The 26,402-nt window shown below is 46.9% G+C and overlaps 1 protein-coding gene across 7 annotated transcripts in view; it reads left to right on the top strand.

Moving 5' to 3' along the window:
- MVB12B (multivesicular body subunit 12B) overlaps positions 1 to 26,402 on the top strand; it is a 431,719-nt gene that overhangs the window by 391,366 nt on the left and 13,951 nt on the right. For 6 of the 7 annotated variants that reach the window (XM_063936806.1, XM_063936809.1, XM_063936804.1 and 3 more), the window contains one exon: positions 3,254 to 3,313. The exons of the other annotated variant lie outside the window; for it this stretch is intronic. In XM_063936806.1, the coding sequence (XP_063792876.1) occupies positions 3,254 to 3,313 (60 nt within the window). The remainder of the gene's footprint in view (positions 1 to 3,253; positions 3,314 to 26,402) is intronic. 7 annotated transcript variants of the gene reach the window in all.

Here is a 26,402-nt window from a genome sequence, read left to right as displayed (position 1 = left end):
AGAACAATCTTCATTGTTCCAGATTGGCCATGAAGGACCTGGTATCCAGATCTGCAAGAAATGCTCACAGAGGACCCGTGACCTCTTCCTCTAAGACAGGACCTGTTGCAACAGGGGCCCTGTCTGTTCCAAGACTTACCGCGGCTGCGTTTGACGGCATGGCGGTTGAACGCCGGATCCTAGCAGAAAAGGGCATTCCGGACGAGGTCATTCCTACGCGGATAAAGGCTAGGAAGGACGTGACAGCTAAACGTTATCGCCGTATATGGCGAAAATATGTTTCTTGGTGTGAGGCCAGGAATGCTCCTACAGAGGAATTCCAGCTGGGCCGTTTCCTTCACTTCCTACAGTCAGGAGTGAATTTGGGCCTAAAATTGGGTTCCATTAAGGTCCAGATTTCGGCCCTATCCATTTTCTTTCGAATAGAGTTGGCTTCTCTACCAGAAGTTCAGACGTTTGTAAGGGAGTGCTGCATATTCAGCCTCCTTTTGTGCCTCCAGTGGCACCTTGGGATCTTAACGTGGTGTTAAGTTTCCTGAAATCACACTGGTTTGAACCACTTAAAATGGTGGAGTTAAAATTTCTCACGTGGAAAGTGGTCATGCTATTAGCCTTGGCTTCGGCTAGGCGTGTGTCAGAATTAGCGGCTTTGTCACATAAAAGCCCCTATCTGGTTTTCCATATGGATAGAGCAGAATTGCGGACCCGTCCACAATTTCTGTCAAAAGTGGTGTCATCTTTTCATATGAACCAACCTATTGTGGTGCCTGTGGCTACTCGTGACTTGGAGGATTCCGAGTTACTGGATGTGGTCAGGGCTTTGAAGGTTTATGTAGCCAGAACGGCTAGAGTCAGGAAAACGGAGTCACCGTTTATCCTGTATGCATCCAACAAGCTGGGTGCTCCTGCTTCAAAGCAAACTATCGCTCGCTGGATCTGTAACACGATTCAGCAGGCTCATTCTGCGGCTGGATTGCCGCTGCCAAAATCAGTTAAAGCCCATTCCACGAGGAAGGTGGGCTCTTCTTGGGCGGCTGCCCGAGGGGTCTCGGCATTACAACTATGCCGAGCTGCTACTTTGTCAGGTTCAAACACTTTTGCAAAGTTCTACAAGTTTGATACCCTGGCTGAGGAGGACCTATTGTTTGCTCAATCGGTGCTGCAGAGTCATCCGCACTCTCCCGCCCGTTTGGGAGCTTTGGTATAATCCCCATGGTCCTTACGGAGTCCCCAGCATCCACTAGGACAGGGGTGGCCAAACAGTCGATCGCTATCGACTGGTCGATCGCGGACATGCGACCAGTCGATCGCGATCCGCCACCCGAAGCCGCGCCTCTCCTGCCTGCCGCTCTGCCTCCTCAGTCTGGTCTGCGTCAGTGACGGCCGAGTGTATAGCTCAAATCAGGTGCCGGTTCGTTAGCCAATGAGAGCTCGCGGACCGGCGCCTGATTTGAGCCATACACGCTGCCGTCACCGCCGGAGATTAGACTGAGAAGCAGGGCGGCAGACAGGAGAAGCGCGCGCTGCGCTCTCCACTCCGGTGAGCTCTACTATGGGGGCATATCTGGCATTGTGGGCACATGGCTCAGTGGGGGCATATCTGGCACTGTGGGGTCATATGTGGCACTGGGGGCATATCTGGCTCTGCGGGCACATAGCACTGTGGGGGCATATCTGGCACTGTGGGGGCATATCTGGCACTGTGGGGGCATATCTGTAATCTGGCACTGTGGGCACATGGCACTGTGGGGGCATATCTGTATCTGGCACTGTGGGCACATGGCACTGTGAGGGCATATCTGGCACTGTGGGCACATGGCACTGTGGGGGCATATCTGGCACTGTGTGGGCATATCTGTATCTGGCACTGTGGGGGCATATCTGGCACTGTGGGCACATGGCACTGTGGGGGCATATCTGTATCTGGCACTGTGGGGGCATATCTGGCACTGTGGGCACATGGCACTGTGGGGGCATATCTGGCCCTGTGGGCACATGGCACTGTGGGGGGCATATCTGTAATCTGGCACTGTGGGGGCATATCTGGCACTGTGGGCACATGGCACTGTGGGGGCGTATCTGTATCTGGCACTGTGGGGGCATATCTGGCACTGTGGGCACATGGCACTGTGGGGGCATGTGTATCTGGCACTGTGGGGGCATATGTGTTTGAGGTTTTCACCTGTGGGGGCCAATGTGTTATTTCGTATGAGGCAGTCATTACACTCTGTGCAGCAAGGCTATGTCCCTTTTTTTGTTATACCACGCCCACTTTTTTGTTATACCACGCCCCTTTTTTTGCACGCGCGCCTGAGGCGCGCGCTATTATTCCTCCTACGTAGATCACAAAATCCTTTTAGCTTTCAAAGTAGATCGCCGACTCCAAAAGTCTGGCCGCCTCTGCACTAGGGCGTTAGAGAAAATAAGATTTTACTTACCGGTAAATCTATTTCTCGTAGTCCGTAGTGGATGCTGGGCTCCCGTCCCAAGTGCGGACTTTTTCTGCAATACTTGTATATAGTTATTGCTGCAATAAGGGCTATGTTATTGTTGCATCAGGGTTTATCACAAGTTATACGGTGTGATTGGTGTGGCTGGTATGAGTCTTGCCCTGGATTTCCAAAATCCTTTCCTTGTACTGTCAGCTCTTCCGGGCACAGTTTCTCTAACTGAGGTCTGGAGGAGGGACATAGAGGGAGGAGCCAGAGCACACCAGAATCTTAATTCTTTCTTAAAGTGCCCATGTCTCCTGCGGAGCCCGTCTATTCCCCATGGTCCTTACGGAGTCCCCAGCATCCACTACGGACTACGAGAAATAGATTTACCGGTAAGTCAAATCTTATTTTACTTACATGAAAACGTCTCAAATTTACATCTCTATAGATTTACCAAATTTTTATCAGTCATTTATATTTAAAACCGTGAATATCAGAAACTCCTGTGCGAAAAATGGGAAGATCAGCTAGTAATGTACTGTATAATATACATAGGGTACTGTTTGGCGATGAGTTAAACAAATTCTTGGTTGCTGATTTAATCTCAATTCCTTTGGTTTCCCTGCCCTCATGTGGTCAGATAACTGAATTGCAACTCACCACTTTCTTATGGCATGTGAATGATCTGAGTACGATGTGTCGGTTAATGATAAAACTGCATCTTTAAAGGCTCTGATCTCAAGTTTTCAATATTTTTTGTTTTACTTACGAGCCTCTAACTTCTGGTCTATTGGAAAAAAATTGTTTCTTTGTTTTAGATGCAGCAAATTGACCTATTGGGAATAACCATCAAGTCCCTTGCAGAAATAGAGAAAGAGGTAAGAAAAGCCATGAGCGCTATATTGTACACTAAACACTGACCGCCTGGTTTTTAAATGGAACCTAGGTAGGTTTAGTAATTTAAGATATAGGTAGATAGCAGCTTTAGATCTGTACTCTTATATGTATGCAAATACATAAGAGACACAAGATATTAACAAAGATTTTTTCTTTTCAAGTGGCTTGTCTACATACTCTTCTGTCCCACAGTAACTATAGGCCTCTACTCTGCTCATTTTCTCAAGGAACCCATATTGACCTGCATTGTCTTAAGGCATGGACACACACACACACACACACACACTCACACTCTCTCTCTCTCTGTATTGTATATTCTTCCTTTTTACTTCTATACCCCTTTTTGTCTCTTCCTTTTTATCACTCCTTCTGTTCCCAAATGGCAAGAGATTCATCTTGATTATAATTGCTGCTAGCCACGCATATCTAATATGCGTCTTTTTAAGAGCTAATTAGCAAGTACTCAACGTCTTTATATGTTGTGCTGGGATCCAGTTGCCCTCTTCCAGTTTAGCTCCCGAAGGTTTCTTTTTGACAATCAGTCTCTCAATCAGTGTAACCCCTTCTATTCCAAAAGAAAAGTATCATGAAAATACAGTATATTAATTATTCTATAAGGAGTAGTGTTTGCCTTCATTACTACAGTGGCTTTTGCTGTATGTATTATGTTGATGTAAGGGCCTGATAACACTCTGTTTTTGAAATAATAGCTGCTCATTTTGTGCGCAATGAGAGATCATTGTATTTTTCTTTCGATATTTCCGTGTTCGGTTCCATTTTAAACTAATCTACTGAAATGTGTAATTATTTGTAAGAAATAATTGTACGAAGGCTGTTTTTTTTTCTCTCTCTCTCCTATAATTTTTAATTTTTTCTTTTCAACAGTGAAGTAATAACTCATGTTACCTCCCACCCTCCACTCATTTATAAGATGACAACGGCTCTGGTCATGTGACTCCTCCAGGCTGCAGTCAGAATGAGGACTTGGTGGGGTGGGAGTTGCCTATACAAATGATAATTGTTAATTTAAAGGGAGCAAGAATTTTCTAGACGCTTTACAGGAAGGTACTGTATATAGTGCAACCTATTGCTATCCCTGTAATACAGACATAAGTCCAGTAGTGAGTTCACATGGCAGAGGCTATGTCCAGAAGTATTCCCGAAGCCACTGCCAACCACAGGCATACCACATCTGAAAGTTCTGTTGCATTGACAGAACATCTGTTCCCTTTGTTCTGCTGTCCCTGTGATGGAAATAGAACAGAGTTACTTTGGCGGTCAAAAATGTCATCAGATTTATTCGGGGAAGTCCAAACTTCTGTATTAATAAGTAATACATTTCTATGTTTAAGTCTTTCTCCTGCATAGTCTTCATAGCAAATGAGATAATCTATTGTCCTTTGTCTTTTCCTGCCATGTGCCATGCAGAGAAGAATTATCATGACATGACTGTTGGTACTCTGCCATCATGGCCCTGCTTCTTGTGGCACCTTGCTGATTTCAGTAGTCAAACATTATGCGACTGCCAGGAAAGATGATGATGAGTTTTTATGTTAAGTGGTTGAAAATGTTGAACTGCATTCTATACTGCCCTCATCTCTAGAATTCTCATGGTCTGGCATCTTCTAGTCTGGAGCCACACTCCTTGTACCAATCCTGTTAGCAGGTGAGAGCCCTAACATTTGCAGCTGGAGTCTGTTGTGATAACATCCGGTTTTAGTGCTGAGAGTGATGATGCATAATTCTTTAGTCTTGGATTCTGTCAGCATCTAAGGCATTTCCATTATATGATGACTTAAGAAGTTGGACATTAAGTCACTGAATGAGTAGCTCTAGCTGAAGATCTTGCATATGTCACTTTTCCCACGGGAGAATGCCTATTAGATGAGAACATTCTTTGGAGTAGGAGATAAGGCAATGCACCGATATCTTCTATTTCCTGAGACTGGCCATAGAACCTGCCAGCACCTTGCTACAGGTCCTTTGAAAAGTCAATCGTTCCAATGTGAGATATATTAGCTGCAAGTGGTGACCAAACATGAAAAACCTGAGGAATTGATACTGAACTGGAACAGAAATGCGGGGTAATAATCATGTAGATATACAAAGTAAGGAAGTCTTCTCTATCTACCACCTAGATAGTGAACTATACTGACTCCATACAAAAATGTCTTGTGCAGATGAATTGACTGCGCTCTCTCAGATCAGGAACTATTTAAAATCCCACTGACGCTTTTTTTTTCTACCAGGAAAAACCTGACATAGTCAGTACCTCTCTCTGTCAAAGGTACAGAATGAATTGGTTCTTCCAGCAGCAAAGTCTGTAAGGTTCTCTGTAATGCCTCCAACTCCATCTGTGAGATGGGCCTTCATAACGATATTCCCTCTGGGTACAAAGTGGTACTCTATCTTGTATCCTTTGTTGATCACATGAGCTCAGTGATTTTGAGTAGCATGTATCCACACCTACGCATATTTTGAAATCCTGCCACCCACTGGAATCCATGGGGTATATTTACTAAGATCCCGATTTTAGCAGAGTTTGTTTTTTTTTTTTTCAAAGAGTCATCTCAGGAATTTACTAAACACAAATCTCGGCAGGGATGAGGGCATTCGTATTTGTTTTAACGGCAGAGTTCACAATACGAATGAATACACCATCGGTCAAACACGCCTGTTATATTATAGAACTCGGTAAATTTACGAAGAATTCAAACTCACAATCACTGCCGGCAATAGCCAAACACTGCCGGTAAATGTTGGAATTCGTAAAAAAAAAAGCAGTTTTCAAATAGACCTGCTTTTTGGATGCGTATTCTGATAGGCATGCACTGATCAGTGAGAGGCATGCTTATCTGTGGGAAGGCGGTGTGAAAGTGTTAAAAATAGAAAAAAAAATTGCATGGGGTCCCCCCTCCTATGTATAACCAGCCTTGGGCTCTTTGAGCCGGTCCTGGTTGTAAAAATACAGGGGAAAAATTGCGTAGGGTCCCCCCATATTTAAACAACCAGCACCGGGCTCTGCATCCGGTCCTGGTTGAAAAAATACGGGGGACAAAAGACATAGGGGTCCCCCGTATTTTTCAAACCAGCACCGGGCTCCACTAGGCAGAGAGATAATGCCACAGCCAGGGGACACTTTTAGTGACCCCAATTAACTTTGCGGTTAACCGCAGACCACAAAGTTCCCAGCATAGGCTATAATGGAGGACCGCGATCCTCCATTCTAGTCGCTGCACTGAGCCTGATTGGCTGTGTGCTCCTTGCCTGTCAATCAGGAGAGCGCCATGACGTGGCGCTCCCTGATTGGCTGGCGGGACCTTCACTGACAGAAGTCACGGGGGGTCCCGGCAGTCGGGGAAAAGGGTTCCATGTGTAAACATGGAACCCCTTTAGTAGCGTGGATCGGGTTTTTCGGTTTATTATTTTAAACAAGTTCCTAGATTACGTCGAGAAAGAAGAGGACAGATCTACACTGGATTGGTTGTAAGTATAATTTTATTTTTCCAGGTAACCTGTGGATGCTACTGGACAAGTGGACGTGAATCACAACGTTGGATGTAGGTAAGTATGTGAGTGTGTAAGTGTGTGTAATTAAAATTCTACTTTCACGGTGTGTGTGTCCTGTTTTTTGGGGGTTTTTGATTTAAGGGGTCCCCACTCCTCCAGGGTACCCCGGCCAGGGGTGACTAGTTAGGGGGGTAATGCCACGGCGGCAGGGACCTATATAAAAGTGTCCCCCGGCTGTGGCATTATCTCTCTGGCTAGTGGAGCCCAGTGCTGGTTTGAAAAATACGGGGGACACCTCCATCTTTTGTCCCCCATATTTTTGAACCAGGACTGGAAGCAGAGCCCGGTACTGGTTGTTTAAATATGGGGGACCCTACGCAATTTCCCCCCAATATTTTTACAACCAGGACCGGCTCAGAGAGCCTGAGGCTGGTTATGCTTAGGAGGGGGGACCCCACACAATTTTTTTTTTTTACATATTTAACTGTTTAAACACCTCATCAAGTACACAATAAAGCCCTGCACGGGGGTCTCACTGATCTGGCCGGGATTCAATGTGTTGTGTCCAGCAGTGTTTTACTAATCACTTCCGTAAAACACTGCCCAACAATACGATTCACATCGACATCGGAAAATACGAACATAGAAAACTCGGCAGCTTAGTAAATTTGTGTACACAAATTCAAAAAGTTGCAGTAAAATACGACCGATAAAAATCGAGATTAAACTCCCATCAAATCGACACAAACACGATTTTTAGTAAATATACCTACATGGAGGTCGGTCTAGAAAAAAGTAATTGAGTCTTTTGACCCCAGTTTAGTTTCCATATGATCCCTTTTTGCATCACATCAGTGCTTTTAAGTAAATGTAAGTACATTTATTCTTTTACACTCTTATAAAGGGCCTCTTTCATATTCTAAGCAACTTGGGGGAGGGAAGCCATACCTACACCTTGACTTAAATATTGTTCATTAGGGAATGTGAAGTTTCCTAAAGCAGCTTTACCATTTTCCTGTCCATTGAATTCTTAAACAGGCTTCAGTCTTCTGTGGTAGTTGTGGTACTAGCAGATAGACTGGCTGCAGTTACATCACTTTTATTCACCAGACTGCATTTTTAGAAGCTTTTTCATTCCCATTCTCATGTTGATACGTTGAACGTTGACCTAATATACCAACCCACATAGAAAAAGGCCTAAATAGCAGGGGGTGCTTTTTGGATTTTTGTATTTGTCATCAGGCTCCATATTGGCAAAATCCACCTTGAAAACTGCAGGTCCAAATGTGTGGACCAGACATGGTGTCCAGTGGGTGCTGGTGCACTTACCTGCATGGAAGAGGAGGGACAGTCCTTGTTTGTTACTGGGCGGTAGCAACTTCTGTCCCCAGTGAACCAACCTTGTCCCTTCTCTTGGAGGTGGGTCACCGGGGCAATCTAGGCTCACTGGGAACAGGTAAGACACTAACAAAATAATAAACACGCTGTACTCCCTTACAAACACTGCCGTACTCAGCAAAGAGATAGGAAAACAACCCAAGGGATGAAGAGTCCTTCCGAAGGTGATTCTCTTTCCCCTCTCTACTCGCGTGTTAACCCATACGTTACTGTTGCCATGGAGTTTGAAAAGAGAATGGGTCAGAGGTTCCCAAACGTGGTCCTCAAGGCACCCCACCAGTCCAGGTTTTAGCTATATCCATGGCTCAGCACAGATGGTTAAATCAAATTGACTAAGGTGCTAATTAAGTCACTTGTGGCCAGGCATGGATACATTTAAAACCAGGACCATTGGGGTGCCTTGACTTTTTTCTTCACTTTTATCAAACATACCTTGTGAAAAATATCTTTACAATTGTGTGTGTGTGTGTGTGTGTGTGTGTGTGTGTGTGTGTGTGTGTGTAAATGTGTTTTTCTCTGACGTCCTAGTGAATGCTGGGAACTCCGTAAGGACCATGGGGAATAGCGGCTCCGCAGGAGACTGGGCACAAAAAGTAAAAGCTTTAGACTAGCTGGTGTGCACTGGCTCCTCCCCCTATGACCCTCCTCCAAGCCTCAGTTAGATTTTTGTGCCCGAACGAGAAGGGTGCAAGCTAGGTGGCTCTCCTGAGCTGCTTAGAAGTAAAAGTTTAAATAGGTTTTTTATTTTCAGTGAGTCCTGCTGGCAACAGGCTCACTGCATCGTGGGACTAAGGGGAGAAGAAGCGAACTCACCTGACTGCAGAGTGGATTGGGCTTCTTGGCTACTGGACATTAGCTCCAGAGGGACGATCACAGGTTCAGCCTGGATGGGTCCCGGAGCCGCGCCGCCGGCCCCCTTACAGAGCCAGAAGAGCGAAGAGGTCCGGAGAAAGCGGCGGCAGAAGACGTTCCTGTCTTCAAATAAGGTAGCGCACAGCACTGCAGCTGTGCGCCATTGCTCTCAGCACACTTCATACTCCGGTCACTGAGGGTGCAGGGCGCTGGGGGGGAGCGCCCTGAGACGCAATAAAATCAATATAAAAACCTTATATGGCTAAAAAAATGCATCACATATAGCTCCTGGGCTATATGGATGCATTTATCCCCTGCCAGTTTCCTGAAAAAAGCGGGAGAAAAGGCCGCCGTGAAGGGGGCGGAGCCTTTCTCCTCAGCACACAAGCGCCATTTTCTTTCACAGCTCCGCTGGAAGGACGGCTCCCTGACTCTCCCCTGCAGTCCTGCACTACAGAAACAGGGTAAAACAGAGAGGGGGGCACTATTGGCAGCTAATATATAAATACAGCAGCTATAACAGGGAGTAACACTTATATAAGGTTATCCCTGTATATATATAGCGCTCTGGTGTGTGCTGGCAAACTCTCCCTCTGTCTCCCCAAAGGGCTAGTGGGGTCCTGTCCTCTATCAGAGCATTCCCTGTGTGTGTGCTGGGTGTCGGTACGATTGTGTCGACATGTATGAGGAGAAAAATGATGTGGAAGCAGAGCAATTGCCTGTGTTAGTGATGTCACCCCCTAGGGAGTCGACACCTGACTGGATGGTAGTAATTAAAGAATTACGTGACAATGTCAGCACTTTGCAAAAAACTGTTGACGACATGAGACAGCCGACAAATCAATTAGTGCCTGTTCAGGCGTCTCAGACACCGTCAGGGGCGCTAAAACGCCCGTTACCTCAGATGGTCGACACAGACCCTGACACGGATACTGAATCCAGTGTCGACGGTGACGAGACAAACGTAATGTCCAGTAGGGCCACACGTTACATGATCACGGCAATGAAAGAGGCATTGAACATTTCTGACACTACAAGTACCACAAAAAAGGGTATTATGTGGGGTGTGAAAAAACTACCAGTGGTTTTTCCTGAGTCAGATGAATTAAATGAGGTGTGTGATAAAGCGTGGGTTTCCCCCGATAAAAAACTGCTGATTTCTAATAAATTATTGGCACTATACCCTTTCCCGCCAGAGGTTAGGGCACGTTGGGAAACACCCCCTAGGGTAGATAAGGCGCTCACACGCTTATCAAAACAAGTGGCGTTACCGTCTCCTGATACGGCCGCTCTCAAGGAACCAGCTGATAGAAGGCTGGAAAATATCTTAAAAGGTATATACACACATACCGGTGTTATACTGCGACCAGCGATCGCCTCAGCCTGGATGTGCAGCGCTGGAGTGGCTTGGTCGGATTCCCTGACTGAAAATATTGATACCCTGGATAGGGACAGTATATTATTAACTATAGAGCATTTAAAGGATGCATTACTATATATGCGAGATGCACAGAGGGATATTTGCACCCTGGCATCTAGAGTAAGTGCGATGTCCATTTCTGCCAGAAGAACGTTATGGACGCGACAGTGGTCAGGTGATGCGGATTCCAAACGGCATATGGAAGTATTGCCGTATAAAGGGGAGGAGTTATTTGGGGTCGGTCTATCGGACCTGGTGGCCACGGCAACGGCTGGAAAATCCACCTTTTTATCCCAGGTCACCTCTCAGCAGAAAAAGACACCGCCTTTTCAAACCCAGTCCTTTCGTCCCTATAAGGGCAAGAGGGAAAAAGGCCGCTCATTCCTGCCTCGGGGCAGAGGAAGGGGAAAAAGACTGCACCATGCAGCCTCTTCCCAAGAGCAGAAGCCCTCCCCCGCTTCTGCCAAGTCCTCAGCATGACGCTGGGGCTCTGCAAGCAGACTCGGGCACGGTGGGGGGCCGTCTCAAGAATTTCAGCGCGCAGTGGGCTCACTCGCAAGTGGACCCCTGGATCCTGCAGGTAGTATCACAGGGGTACAAATTGGAATTCGAGACGTCTCCCCCTCGCCGGTTCCTGAAGTCTGCTCTACCAACGTCTCCCTCCGACAGGGAGGCAGTATTGGAAGCTATTCACAAGCTGTATTCCCAGCAGGTGATAATCAAGGTACCCCTCCTACAACAGGGACAGGGGTATTATTCCACGCTGTTTGTGGTACCGAAGCCGGACGGCTCGGTGAGACCAATTTTAAATCTAAAATCTTTGAACACTTACATAAAAAGGTTCAAATTCAAGATGGAGTCACTCAGAGCAGTGATAGCGAACCTGGAAGAAGGGGACTATATGGTATCTCTAGACATCAAGGATGCTTATCTCCATGTCCCAATTTACCCTTCTCACCAAGGGTACCTCAGGTTTGTGATACAAAACTGTCATTATCAGTTTCAGACGCTGCCGTTTGGATTGTCCACGGCACCACGGGTCTTTACCAAGGTAATGGCCGAAATGATGATTCTTCTTCGAAGAAAAGGCGTATTAATTATCCCTTACTTGGACGATCTCCTGATAAGGGCAAGGTCCAGGGAACAGTTAGAGGTCGGAGTAGCACTATCTCAGGTAGTGCTACGTCAGCACGGGTGGATTCTAAATATCCCAAAATCACAGCTGATTCCAACAACACGTCTACTGTTCCTAGGGATGATTCTGGACACAGTCCAGAAAAAGGTGTTTCTCCCGGAGGAGAAGGCCAGGGAGTTATCCGAGTTAGTCAGGAACCTCCTAAAACCAGGACAAGTGTCAGTGCATCAGTGCACGAGAGTCCTGGGAAAAATGGTGTCTTCTTACGAAGCGATTCCATTCGGAAGATTCCATGCAAGAACTTTTCAGTGGGATCTGCTGGACAAATGGTCCAGATCGCATCTTCAGATGCATCAGCGGATAACCCTATCTCCAAGGACAAGGGTATCTCTCCTGTGGTGGTTACAGAAGGCTCATCTTCTCGAGGGCCGCAGATTCGGCATTCAGGATTGGATGCTGGTAACCACGGATGCCAGCCTGAGAGGCTGGGGAGCAGTCACACAGGGAAGAAATTTCCAGGGCTTGTGGTCAAGCATGGAAACGTCTCTTCACATAAATATCCTAGAGCTAAGGGCCATTTACAATGCCCTAAGTCAAGCAAGGCCTCTGCTTCAGGGTCAACCGGTATTGATCCAGTCGGACAACATCACGGCTGTCGCCCACGTAAACAGACAGGGCGGCACAAGAAGCAGGAGGGCAATGGCAGAAGCTGCAAGGATTCTCCGCTGGGCGGAAAATCATGTGATAGCACTGTCAGCAGTGTTCATTCCGGGGGTGGACAACTGGGAAGCAGACTTCCTCAGCAGACACTACCTCCACCCGGGGGAGTGGGGACTTCATCCAGAAGTCTTCCAAGTGATTTTAAACCGTTGGGAAAAACCAAAGGTGGACATGATGGCGTCCCGTCTCAACAAGAAACTGGACAGATATTGCGCCAGGTCAAGGGACCCTCAGGCAATAGCGGTGGACGCTCTGGTAACTCCGTGGGTGTTCCAGTCGGTATATGTGTTCCCTCCTCTTCCTCTCATACCAAAAGTACTGAGAATCATAAGAAGGAGAGGAGTAAGAACGATACTCGTGGCTCCGGATTGGCCAAGAAGAACTTGGTACCCGGAACTGCAAGAGATGCTCACGGAGGACCCGTGGCCTCTACCTCTCAGGAAGGACCTGCTCCAGCAGGGACCTTGTCTGTTCCAAGACTTACCGCGGCTGCGTTTGACGGCATGGCGGTTGAACGCCGGATCCTGAAGGAAAAAGGCATTCCAGATGAAGTCATCCCTACCCTGATCAAGGCCAGGAAGGATGTAACTGCAAAACATTATCATCGCATTTGGCGAAAATATGTTGCGTGGTGTGAGGCCAAGAAGGCCCCTACGGAGGAATTTCAACTGGGTCGTTTCCTACATTTCCTGCAAGCAGGATTGTCTATGGGCCTAAAATTAGGATCCATTAAGGTTCAAATTTCGGCCCTGTCGATCTTCTTCCAGAAAGAACTGGCTTCACTGCCTGAAGTTCAGACGTTTGTCAAAGGGGTACTGCATATACAGCCTCCTTTTGTGCCCCCAGTGGCACCTTGGGATCTCAATGTAGTTTTAGGGTTCCTAAAATCACATTGGTTTGAACTACTTGCCACAGTGGATTTGAAATATCTCACATGGAAAGTGGTAATGCTGTTGGCTCTGGCTTCAGCCAGGCGCGTATCAGAATTGGCGGCTTTATCCTATAAAAGCCCTTACCTGATATTTCATTCGGATAGGGCGGAATTGAGGACTCGTCCTCAATTTCTCCCTAAGGTGGTTTCAGCGTTTCACATGAATCAACCTATTGTGGTACCTGTGGCTACTAGGGACTTGGAGGACTCCAAGTTGCTGGACGTAGTCAGGGCCCTGAAAATATATGTTTCCAGGACGGCTGGAGTCAGAAAATCTGACTCGCTGTTTATACTGTATGCACCCAACAAGCTGGGTGCTCCTGCTTCTAAGCAGACGATTGCTCGTTGGATTTGTAGTACAATTCAACTTGCACATTCTGTGGCAGGCCTGCCACAGCCAAAATCTGTAAAAGCCCATTCCACAAGGAAGGTGGGCTCATCTTGGGCGGCTGCCCGAGGGGTCTCGGCTTTACAACTTTGCCGAGCAGCTACTTGGTCAGGGGCAAACACGTTTGCTAAGTTCTACAAATTTGATACCCTGGCTGAGGAGGACCTGGAGTTCTCTCATTCGGTGCTGCAGAGTCATCCGCACTCTCCCGCCCGTTTGGGAGCTTTGGTATAATCCCCATGGTCCTTACGGAGTTCCCAGCATCCACTAGGACGTCAGAGAAAATAAGAATTTACTTACCGATAATTCTATTTCTCGTAGTCCGTAGTGGATGCTGGGCGCCCATCCCAAGTGCGGATTGTCTGCAATACTTGTATATAGTTACAAACAAATCGGGTTGTTTATTGTTGGAAGCCATCTTTTCAGAGGCTCCTACGGTTATCATACTGTTAACTGGGTTCAGATCACGAGTTGTACGGTGTGATTGGTGTGGCTGGTATGAGTCTTACCCGGGATTCAAGATCCTTCCTTATTATGTACGCTCGTCCGGGCACAGTATCTTAACTGAGGCTTGGAGGAGGGTCATAGGGGGAGGAGCCAGTGCACACCAGCTAGTCTAAAGCTTTTACTTTTTGTGCCCAGTCTCCTGCGGAGCCGCTATTCCCCATGGTCCTTACGGAGTTCCCAGCATCCACTACGGACTACGAGAAATAGAATTATCGGTAAGTAAATTCTTATTTTTATTTTTATTTTTTTATACTGTATCTTCTAGAAAGCAGAGCACTGCATTCATCTCTCAGTACAGTCTGACAATTTGCATGTCGAACAACCAAAAAGTGGAGTGGTATTGAGATTTTTTTTTTCAGTGTAAAAAGAAAAAGGAAAATGAAAAACCTTGGAACATTCACTGTATAAATGTAGAAAGATATAGTATGAGTGAAATCACATATGATAATGATAGTCTCCATAGTAACTTATAAGAGAGAGAATGTCATCCCAATCTGGGGAGGAAACAATATTTAGAATCTTTACATAGATTCCCTGTATTCCTTGCTGACAAATCCTTCTGAATTGCTTTACCATACAAACAGACAAAGAGAGACAAATATAGGGCGGGATTCAATTCCTCCTCCCCCCCCCCCCCCCCCCCCCCCTTCCACACATGTTCTGTTTCTGCTGACGGGTGTGGTATAAGCTCACTATCGAGGGCTCCCAAGCTATAAATCATTTGACTACCGCCCATAGGCCCTCATTCCGAGTTGTTCGCTCGCTAGCTGCTTTTAGCAGCATTGCACACGCTAAGCCGTCGCCTACTGGGAGTGAATCTTAGCTTTGCAGAATTGCGAACGAAAGATTCGCATAATTGCGAATAGAAATTTCTTTGCAGTTTCTGAGTAGCTCGGGACTTACTCTGCCACTGCGATCAGTTCAGTCAGTTTCGTTCCTGGTTTGACGACACAAACACACCCAGCGTTCGCCCAGACACTCCCCCCGTTTCTCCAGCCACTCCCGCGTTTTTCCCAGAAACGGTAGCGTTTTTCCGCACACGCCATAAAACGGCCAGTTTCCGCCCAGAAACACCCACTTCCTGTCAATCACACTCCGATCACCAGAACGATGAAAAATCCTCGTTATGCCGTGAGTATAATACCTAACTTTTGTGTAAAATAACTAAGCGCATGCGCAGTAAGCGTCTAATCGCAATATAGCGAAACTCGGCAACGAGCGAACAACTCGGAATGAGGGCCATAGTGTGGTAGTTCTTAACACTTGGCAACAAAGCAGTTTGGTGTATTAAAGCTGCACCAGGGAATGTGAATCCTTAAACAGGTAGGCTTTACACATCACTCTCCATTGTTCTTATACGCACAAGAAGACTGTATCCAACAAGAGTCCCTTCCACTTATTGGTTATAAACAAGTGCTTTGCTCCCAACAAGTCTGATGTGTTTTATGTTAGAGTTCATCTGGGTTTCTCTGTAGAATAATCTGCATGCAAGTAGGACTTATTGCTTCTTCACCCCAGTAGTTTTTTTTACAGAAACCAGAGTCTGCTAGCATGCACTGATGATATGATCTGTTCTTCCTTTCAGCTACCCCATTTTGTTCTGGTGGACGTGGCACTCTTTTAAAGCTTTATGCCATGTTGTCTTGAGAAGTTTTCTATGTTCTGTCCTGTAAATCTACCATTATTGCCACTTTGAAATGTGAGTGGATTTCACTGAAATCCCAACACTGCTCTGAACGCCGGCATCCCATATGAGATCACAATCCCGACAGCCGTGATCCCGAATGAGTGACTGCTGGGCCGGTTTAGGCTGCGGGTGGGGGTTAGGTTTAGGCACCACCAAAGGGGGGTTAGGCTGCGGGGAAGGAGGGGGGGGGGGGGGGTAGGCACCCCCGAGGATGGTTAGGCTGCAGGGGGGGTTAAGTTTAAGCACCACCGGGGATGATTAGGATTAGGCTGTGTGGGAGGGAGGGGTAGGTTTAGGCTGCAGTTAGAGGGGAGGGTTTACATACTTATTCGACCCCTGTTGGGAGTCTAAACATTTTTCTCTAACGTCCTAGTGGATGCTGGGGACTCCGTCAGGACCATGGGGAATAGCGGCTCCGCAGGAGACAGGGCACAAAAGCAAGCTTTTAGGATCACATGGTGTGTACTGGCTCCTCCCCCTATGACCCTCCTCCAAGCCTCAGTAAGGTTTTTGTGCCCGGCCGAGAAGGGTGCAATCTAGGTGGCTCTCTTAAAGAGTTGCTTAGAAAAAGTTTTTAGGTTCTTTATTTTCAGTGAGTCCTGCTGGCAACAGGCTCACTGCATCGAGGGACTTAGGGGAGAGATTTTCAACTCACCTGCGTGCAGGATGGATTGGATTCTTAGGCTACTGGACATAGCTCCAGAGGGAGTCGGAACACAGGGCTCGCCCTGGGGTTCGTCCCGGAGCCGCGCCGCCGACCCCCCTTGCAGATGCTGAAGATGAAGAGGTCCGGAACCAGGCGGCAGAAGACTCTCAGTCTTCATCAGGTAGCGCACAGCACTGCAGCTGTGCGCCATTGTTGTCAGCACACTTCACACAGCGGTCACGGAGGGTGCAGGGCGCTGGGGGGGGGCGCCCTGGGCAGCAATGTATAATACCTGTATGGCGAAAAATACATCACATATAGCCCTTGAGGCTATATGGATGTATTTAACCCCTGCCAGATATCTAAAACTCCGGAGAAGAAGCCCGCCGAAAAGGGGGCGGGGCCTATTCTCCTCAGCACACAGCGCCATTTTCCCTCACAGAAAGGCTGGTGGGAAGGCTCCCATGATCTCCCCTGCACTGCACTACAGAAACAGGGTTAAAACAGAGAGGGGGGGCACTGATTTGGCGATATGTATATATATTAAAATGCTATAAAAGGAACACTTATATAAAGGTTGTCCCTGGATAATTATAGCGTTTTGGTGTGTGCTGGCAAACTCTCCCTCTGTCTCCCCAAAGGGCTAGTGGGTCCTGTCCTCTATCAGAGCATTCCCTATGTGTGTGCTGTATGTCGGTACGTGTGTGTCGACATGTATGAGGAAAATATTGGTGAGGAGGCGGAGCAAATTGCCTGTAATGGTGATGTCACTCTCTAGGGAGTCGACACCGGAATGGATGGCTTATTTATGGAAATTACGTGACAATGTCAACACGCTGCAAGCCGGTTGACGACATGAGAGGGCCGGCGAACAAATTAGTATCTGTCCAGGCGTCTCAAACACCGTCAGGGGCTGTAAAATGCCCATTTACCTCAGTCGGTCGACACAGACCCAGACACGGACACTGATTTCAGTGTCGACGGTGAAGAAACAAACGTATTTTCTTTTAGGGCCACACGTTAAGGGCAATGAAGGAGGTGTTACATATTTCTGATACTCCAAGTACCACAAAAAAGGGTATTATGTGTGAGGTGAAAAAACTACCTGTAGTTTTTCCTGAATCAGATAAATTAAATGAAGTGTGTGATGATGCGTGGGTTTCCCCCGATAGAAAATTATTGGCGGTATACCCTTTCCCGCCAGAAGTTAAGGCGCGGTGGGAAACACCCCTCAGGGTGGATAAGGCGCTCACACGCTTATCAGAACAAGTGGCGGTACCATCTACGGATAGGGCCGTACTTAAGGAGCCAGCTGATAGGAGGCTGAAAAATATCCTAAAAAGTATACACACACATGCTGGTGTTATACTGCGACCAGCGATCGCCTCAGCCTGGATGTGCAGAGCTGAGGTGGCTTGGTCGGATTCCCTGACTAAAAATATTGATACCTTTGACAGGGACAGTATTTTATTGACTATAGAGCATTTAAAGGATGCATTTCTATATATGCGAGATGCGCAGAGGGATATTTGCACTCTGGCATCAAGAGTAAATGCGATGTCCATATCTGCAAGAAGATGTTTATGGACACGACAGTGGTCAGGTGATGCAGATTCCAAACGGCACAAAGATGTATTGCCGTATAAAGGGGAGGAGTTATTTGGGGTCGGTCCATGGGACCTGGTGGCCAGGGCAACTGCTGGAAAATCCACCGTTTTTTACCCTAAGTCACATCTCTGCAGAAAAAGACACCGTCTTTTCAGCCTCAGTCCTTTCGTCCCTATAAGAGTCATATCTGCCCAGGGATAGAGGAAAGGGAAGAAGACTGCAGCAGGCAGCCCATTCCCAGGAACAGAAGCCCTCCACCGCTTCTACCAAGTTCTCAGCATGACGCTGGGACCGTACAGGACCCCTGGATCCTACAAGTAGTATCCAAGGGGTACAGATTGGAATGTCGAGAGGTTTCCCCCCTCGCAGGTTCCTGTAGTCTGCTGTACCAATGTCTCCCTCCGACAGGGAGGCAGTATTGAAAACAATTCACAAGCTGTATTCCCAGCAGGTGATAATAAAATTACCCCTCCGACAACAAGGAAAGGGGTATTACTCCACACTATATGGTGGTACTGAAGGCTAGGTGAGACCTATTCTAAATCTGAAAAATTTGAACACTTGCAAGGGTTCAAATCCAGATGGAGTCACTCAGAGCAGTGATAGCAAAGAACAAGGGGACTATATGGTGTCCCGGGACATCAGGGATGCTTACCTCCATGTCCCAAAATTTGCCTTTTCTCACCAAGGGTACCTCAGGTTCGTGGTACAGAACTGTCACTATCAGTTTCAAGACGATGCCGTTGGATTGTCCAAGGCACCCCGGGTCCTTACCAAGGTAATGACCGAAAGGAGGATTCGTCTTCAAAGAAAATGGACGACCTCCTGATAAGAACAAGGTCCAGAGAACAGTTGGAGGTCGGAGTAGCACTATCTCAAGTAGTTCTACGACAGCACGGGTGGATTCTAAATATTCCAAAACCGCAGTTGTTCCGACGACACGTCTGCTGGTCCTAGGGATGATTCTGGACACAGTCCAGGAAAAGGTGTTTCTCCCAGAGGAGAAAGCCAGGGAGTTATCCGAGCTAATCGGGATCCTCCTAAAACCAGGAAAAGTGTCAGTGCATCATTGCACAAGAGTCCTGGTAAAAATGGTGGCTTATTACGAAGCGCTTCCATTCGGCAGATTTCACGCAAGAACTCTTCAGTGGGATCTGCTGGACAAATGGTCCGGATCGCATCTTCAGATGCATCAGCGGATAACCCTATATCCAAGGACAAGGGTGTCTCTCCTGTGGTGATTACAGAGTGCTCATCTTCTAGAGGGCCGCAGATTCGGCATTCAGGATTGGATGCTGGTGACCACGGAGGCCAGCCTGAGAGGCTGGGGAGCAGTCACACAAGGAGTGTGATCAAGTCTGGAGAATTCTCTCCACATAAATATACTGGAGCTAAGAGCAAATTTATAATGCTCTAAGCTTAGCAAGACCTCTGCTTCAAGGTCAGCCGGTATTGATCCAGTGGGATAACATCACGGCAGTCGCCCACATAAACAGAAAGGGCGGCACAAGAAGCAGGAGGGCAGTGGCAAAACTGCAAGGATTTTTCGCTAGGCGGAAAATCATGTGATAGCACTGTCAGCAGTGTTCATTCCGGGAGTGGACGACTGGGAAGCAGACTTCCTCAGCAGGCACGACCTCCACCCGGGAGAGTGGGAACTTCATCGGGAAGTTTTCCGCATGATTGTGAACCGTTGGGAAAGACCAAAGGTGGACATGATGGCGTCCCGCCCGAACAAAAAATGGGACAGGTATTGCGCCAGGTCACGAGACCTTCAGGCGATAGCTGTGGACGTCCTGGTAACACCGTGGGTGTAACAGTCGGTGTATGTGTTCCCTCCTCTGCTTCTCATAACCAAGGTATTGAGAATTATAAGACATAGAGGAGTAAGAACTATACTCGTGGCTCCGGATTGGCCAAGAGGGACTTGGTAACCGGAACTTCAAGAGATGCTCACAGAGGACTAATGGCCTAGGGAGCTAAGAAGGGATTTGCTTTCAGCAAGTACCATGTCTGTTCCAAGAGGAACCATGGCATCGGCCTTTAAGAAAGGACCTGCTCCAGCAGGGACCTTGTCTGTTCCAAGACTTACCGCGACTGCGTTTGACGGCATGGCGGTTTGAACGCCGGATCCTAAGGGAAAAGGCATTCCGGAAGAGGTCATACCTACCCTGGTCAAAGCCAGGAAGGAGGTGACCGCACAACGTTATCACCACATGTGGTAAAAATATGTTGCGTGGGTGAGGCCAGGAAGGCCCCACAAAAAAAAATTTCAACTAGGTCGATTTCTGCACTTCCTGCAAACAGGAGTGTCTATGAGCCTCAAATTGGGGTCCATTAAGGTTCAAGTTTCGGCCCTATAGATTTTCTTCCAGAAAGAATTGGCTTCAGTTCCTGAAGTCCAGACGTTTGTCAAGGGAGTATTGCATATACAGCCCTTGTGTGCCTCCAGTGGCACCGTGGGATCTCAACGTAGTGTTGGGATTCCTCAAATCATATTGGTTTGAACCACTCAAATCTGTGGATTTGAAATATCTCACATGGAAAGTGACCATGCTGTTGGCCCTGGCCTCGGCCAGGCGATTGTCAAAATTGGCGGCTTTGTCTTACAAAAGCCCATATTTGATTTTCCATTCGGACAGGGCAGAACTGCGGACTCGTCCCCAGTTTCTTCCTAAGGTGGTGTCAGCGTTTCACCTGAAACAACCTATTGTGGTGCCTGCGGCTACTAGGGACTTGGAGGACTCCAAGTTGCTAGACGTTGTCAGGGCCCTGAAAATATATATATATATATATATATATATATATATATATATATATATATATAATTCCAGGACGGCTGGAGTCAGAAAGTCTGACTTGCTGTTTATATTGTAGGCACCCAAAAAGCTGGGTGCTCCTGCTTCTAAGCAGACTATTGCTCGTTGGATTTGTAGTACAATTCAGCTTGCACATTCTGTGGCAGGCCTGCCACAGCCAAAATCTGTAAATGCCCATTCCACAAGGAAGGTGGGCTCATCTTGGGCGGCTGTCCGAGGGGTCTCGGCTTTACAACTTTGCCGAGCAGCTACTTGGTCAGGGGCAAACACGTTTGCAAAATTCTACAAATTTGATACCCTGGCTGAGGAGGACCTGGAGTTCTCTCATTCGGTGCTGCAGAGTCATCCGCACTCTCCCGCCAGTTTGGGAGCTTTGGTATAATCCCCATGGTCCTGACGGAGTCCCCAGCATCCACTAGGACGTTAGAGAAAATAAGATTTTACTTACCGATAAATCTATTTCTCATAGTCCGTAGTGGATGCTGGGCGCCCATCCCAAGTGCGGATTGTCTGCATTACTTGTACATAGTTATTGTTACAAAAAATCGGGTTATTATTGTTGTGAGCCATCTTTTTTAGAGGCTACTTCATTGTTATCATACTGTTAACTGGGTTCAAATCACAAGTTGTACGGTGTGATTGGTGTGGCTGGTATGAGTCTTACCCGGGATTCAAGATCCTTCCTTATTGTGTACGCTCGTCCGGGCACAGTACCTAACTGAGGCTTGGAGGAGGGTCATAGGGGGAGGAGCCAGTACACACCATGTGATCCTAAAAGCTTGCTTTTGTGCCCTGTCTCCTGCGGAGCCGCTATTCCCCATGGTCCTGACGGAGTCCCCAGCATCCACTACGGACTATGAGAAATAGATTTATCGGTAAGTAAAATCTTATTTTTTTTATTTTTGACCGTTGGCATCCCGACCGCTGTTTTCAGCCCCAACCCCTCAAGACCACTGTATCTTTCGTCTTGTCCATCTTTGTTCTTCATTAGATAAGTAACTGCGTATCTTGAATAGTCGGCTGTAAAAGTCATATTATATGAGTGGTCTTTTGGTGTGGGTAATTCCATGGTCAATGGGTGTGACATATAGTGGCCCTGATGCTCTATTCTTATTTATTTAGGTGATTGCTGTATTTATGCATCAGTCATATTTGCAGGTTGATATGAGAGCCTTTTGTACGATGATGCCTATGCATTTCCCGTCTGTGCCACATATCAGTTACATTTATTGTTTCTAAGTGCACTTAGTCTTACCTGTTATTTAGCGTTGTTGAGTATATACAGTTGTTCATCTGCTTCGGCTCTGGCTATCACCTTCGCTCCATCCATGAAAATAAACTTTGGAATTTGATGATGAGTCCTTTAGACACCTTCCAAGCTGGGAGTAGAGAGCACATTCTTTACTGGCATTGCCAGGTTGTTCCCATTAGTTTATGAATAATATCGTTACCATCTGCAGGATGAATTATTTGATGCAGGTCAAGTTCTGTGAAAATGTTTCTAAAGGTGGGTACACACTAGGCAATGTGCTCTATGAGCGACGTTGCCTTGTGTTTCCCCCTCCCGGCGGCCTGGCATACACACTGAGCGATAAGACGTTCATATCATTTAGTGACGTCACGCAGCGGCCGGGCCATGCAGGCAGCTCTTGGACGACAGTCTAAATTGAGCTGCCTTCATGACCGACAGCGAGGGTCGTTAACAACCCACGGGGCCGCTCATCGCTGGTCTGCTGCGGCATACACACTTGCCGAGAAAGTAAGTGACTTTGCTCAGGAAGGGTGAAAATGAGCGATGTCGCTTATTTTCTCGGCAAGTGTGTATGCACCTTATCAGTCGTCATGTGTCTTGTTTGATTTGTGCATGAATCAACGAGTGTGTGTGTGTGTGTGTGTGTGTATGTATGTATGTATATATATATATATATATATCATTTTTTTTATTTTTATTTTTTTAAGCTTACTGCTTGGATTATTTTGGGAAATCTATTTTTATGCTTTCCATATTCAGCAATTATTGTTCAGGTGTCCTTTTTTTTTGCATCTAAAACATGCTTGTATTTCCTTGTAATGTGACTTTATGTCTGGGGTATTAAGGGCCATTCCAGTGTCACTTTCCATGTTGAGGAGTATGAATGAATCTCTATGCTGGTGTTCGTCTATAACCCGTTTAGTACAATTTGTGCTTGAGGATTTTATTTCCATACCATTAAGCAGTATTTGGCTACTACATGGCTACACTTTATGTCCTCTCCCATCGACTGAAGTTGCACTTCTTTCTCTAGCATTGCATTTATGTGCTCCTGCATGTCCTTTACTTTTTGAAGTCTAATTTAGCATATTTTCCTCAAGAGAAAAGCTTAGGGGTAGATTCAGTTTTAACCTCGTGGCTAAAGTTCAAATTTGAGCTATTCAGTTAAGCCCCAGAGCGGTCACTTAACACAGATTTTCCCTACAGCCTAAGAAACTAATAAATCAATAGTTCCGTGCTTTAGCTGCATGATAAATACCATGGCTAATTGAGTCTCCCCCTTACAGTTTAAATTGGATCTTTCATGCCGTTTCCATAATGCATCCAAATGCCCTTCATGAGTATTAGGATTTTTTTTTTGCAAAATATTTGAACAGTACTCAATTAATCAATTAATAAGCTTATTGTTGCTCATGTCTCTCTGATCTCACTTGGTTATTACCCTCTGGTCTGTCTGTATCAGTAACCTTCCACAAGTTATCTCTTGAATGCATTATTCGACCTTACAGCCAATGATTGTCATGATTCAGTTTAGCCTCTGCTAGTTTAAGCTCTGAGCTGCAGGAGAAATTTATTTTTCTTTCTATACATTACTCACATTGAAGTACAGTGTTCAGTTATTTGTCTATACTCTGCAGATTTTGCTGGAAGATGGCATCAAGTGCGCAGGAAAAGATTGTAGGATAAACTTCATAACATGGATGATTCACTAGATCATACAAAAGAGTAGATTTTCACAATAAAGAGAAATTGCATAGTAATAGCATGAGATGCAACGCCATCCAGTATAGTCACAAATGTACAGATGTGTCCTCATACACCCAGCCTCCATACACCATGTGGTGTGAGACCCTTGACTCAAATGAGCTGCGCCAAATGACTTTTTTGCACAAATATGCATCTTATTTGCAAATTGATGCAACAAATCATCCTCACAAGATTGTGTTGATTAATTTGATATGTGCCACTTGTATATCTGTGTACGACTGAGTCTGAATCTGTATACAAAGAACAACTGAACTTGACATGAAAAAAATGCTGCTGCATTATAGCACTTCATATACTGATTCAGATCATGTTTCATGTCTCCATTTCTTCTCATGCCAGCCATACCATACTAGCTGCACAGAAATGCCAGTTGCCAATGGCTGGTTTATAACATTCTGTACCTGCCAATATTGGAGGTAGCCACTAGGAAAGGGGTGTGAGATGCAAATTGCACCATTAGTCCCCACCCCCACAATGCAATACCGCACGTATGGAGGGTGATTCTGTGATCACACAATTTCACTAGGAAATGTGTGGGATGTGTGAGGGTGTGCAACACTTCTGGGGGTCTATGGGACTCCACAAAAATTCATGAGTCTGTCTGAAAGTTCAGGAGAGTTGGCAATTAAGATTTATTATTGGTAGCTGATAATGCTTCTGTTTTACAGTAGCCACACAGACATTCCCCACCAGCAGCCACCTTAATTATCAAGTGGTTCTCACGCCTCTTAGATTATAAGATCTAGTGTTCCTGCTAAACAGTTTTAGCAGGATGCCACGTTCCTTCTATTTTGTATGGGGGGGGGGATGCTCCCTGTCTATTTCCTGGAGGCTCCATGTAATCAGCTGTTCCCCTTGATCTACTTTACTTTCTTCTGATTGACCCCACATGTCCTGGGCAACAGCAGACACTCACAGGCCAGGACTAATGAACACTTACCCAGGGCCGGTGCAAGGTTTCTGAGCACCCTAGGCAAACCATCTGCTTACTGCCACCCCCCCCCCTCCTTCTCCCCCCCCCCCCCCCTTCCCCACACACACCCCAATACCAACTGTCCAGTCCCCCAGATGTAAAGTTGGCTTCCTACAAGTTTCACAGCCATTGTCATCCTCCTCGGATGGGGAGAGGAGAGTGGGTCTGCCCCCTCAGGGGCCGCTGCTTAAAGCTGCCTAAGGAAAGCGCTGGATCTGTGTACAGTATATATACTCAGCGTAATAAATGCAGTAGACAGATTACAAGGTAACCTGAGGATAGTGGTAAAGCACTGAAACGTTGTTGTAATCTGTCTACTGCGTTTATTACGCCGAGTGCCAAACCTTTGACGTATATGGAATTGTGCGGGCATCAGCGGCTATTCTTTCTATTATTGGAGTGCAGGACCTTTGGAACTATATATTATATATATATATTATAAATGTATATATATATATATATATATATATATATAATATATATAATATATACATATACACACTATTGAAGAAAGGAACAGCGGCACTCTGAGTCTTTATGAGGAGTCACATGTATTAAAAAAAACATCAAATAGCCACCTGTGAGTCGGCGCAGGTCTCACTGGAGGCAAGCGGGTCACAGTGGGCGGCTGGTGACACGCTGACAGCGACGGCAGTGGAACAGGACCCCCACCCAGGTGCAGCTGCAGTCATCGTGAACAGCGGCAGTGGGGGAGAGGCAGCGGGTAAGGTGCGGGAGCCCAATTGGCGCGTGCGGGGGGGGACTGATGACAAGATGCAGGAGGAGGGGGAAGGCAACGGGTAACATGCGGGAGCCCAATTGCGGGGGGGGGGGGGGGCTAGTGAAAAGATGCCGGAGGGGGGGGTACTCGGGTAGGCAGCAGGTAACATTCGGGAGCAGGAGCATAATTGCGCGCGCGGTGTGTGTGGGGGGGGGGGGGGGGGGGTCCGGGGGAAGCGAGCGGGTAACAAGATGCGCCACCCGAGCAGGTGACTGATTCGGGAGCCCAATCTCAGGGGGGATGGAGTGCCGGAGCGGGCATCATGCGGGAGCCAATCGCGGGGGGAGCTGCAGTGTCAGCTTGTAATTTGTGGGACTTGGGAGCACATGTGAACTGCGGCAGCAGCCTGAATATAGCTGTGCCGGGTGTTGCTATCGCGGAGGTGTGGGGCGGCAGATTGCAGGAACAGGACTCATAGTAACTGACGTTCAACAAAGACAGACTTGCTGGGAGCGCCCACAACATCCTTCGCTGCTCCTCGTTTCTAAAAGAATAGGAGGAGCTTGGTTGTGATAAAGTAAGCGTTGTTTCATTCACTGTGCAGTGCCGCCCTCCAGTGGTCGCCGCCCATAGGCAGCTGCCTAAAGCTGCCTAGTGGTAGCGCCGGCTCTGCACTTACCATAGACAGTCGGCTGAATTCCTTTTTCAAGGGAATTCTGTTTTTTTGGGGGTTTTT

This window comes from Pseudophryne corroboree, chromosome 8 (genome assembly GCF_028390025.1).
Source record: "Pseudophryne corroboree isolate aPseCor3 chromosome 8, aPseCor3.hap2, whole genome shotgun sequence".
Taxonomy (NCBI): Eukaryota; Metazoa; Chordata; class Amphibia; order Anura; family Myobatrachidae; genus Pseudophryne; species Pseudophryne corroboree.
Note: the sequence above shows the minus strand (reverse complement) of the source record. Positions and strands in the feature narration are given on the sequence as shown.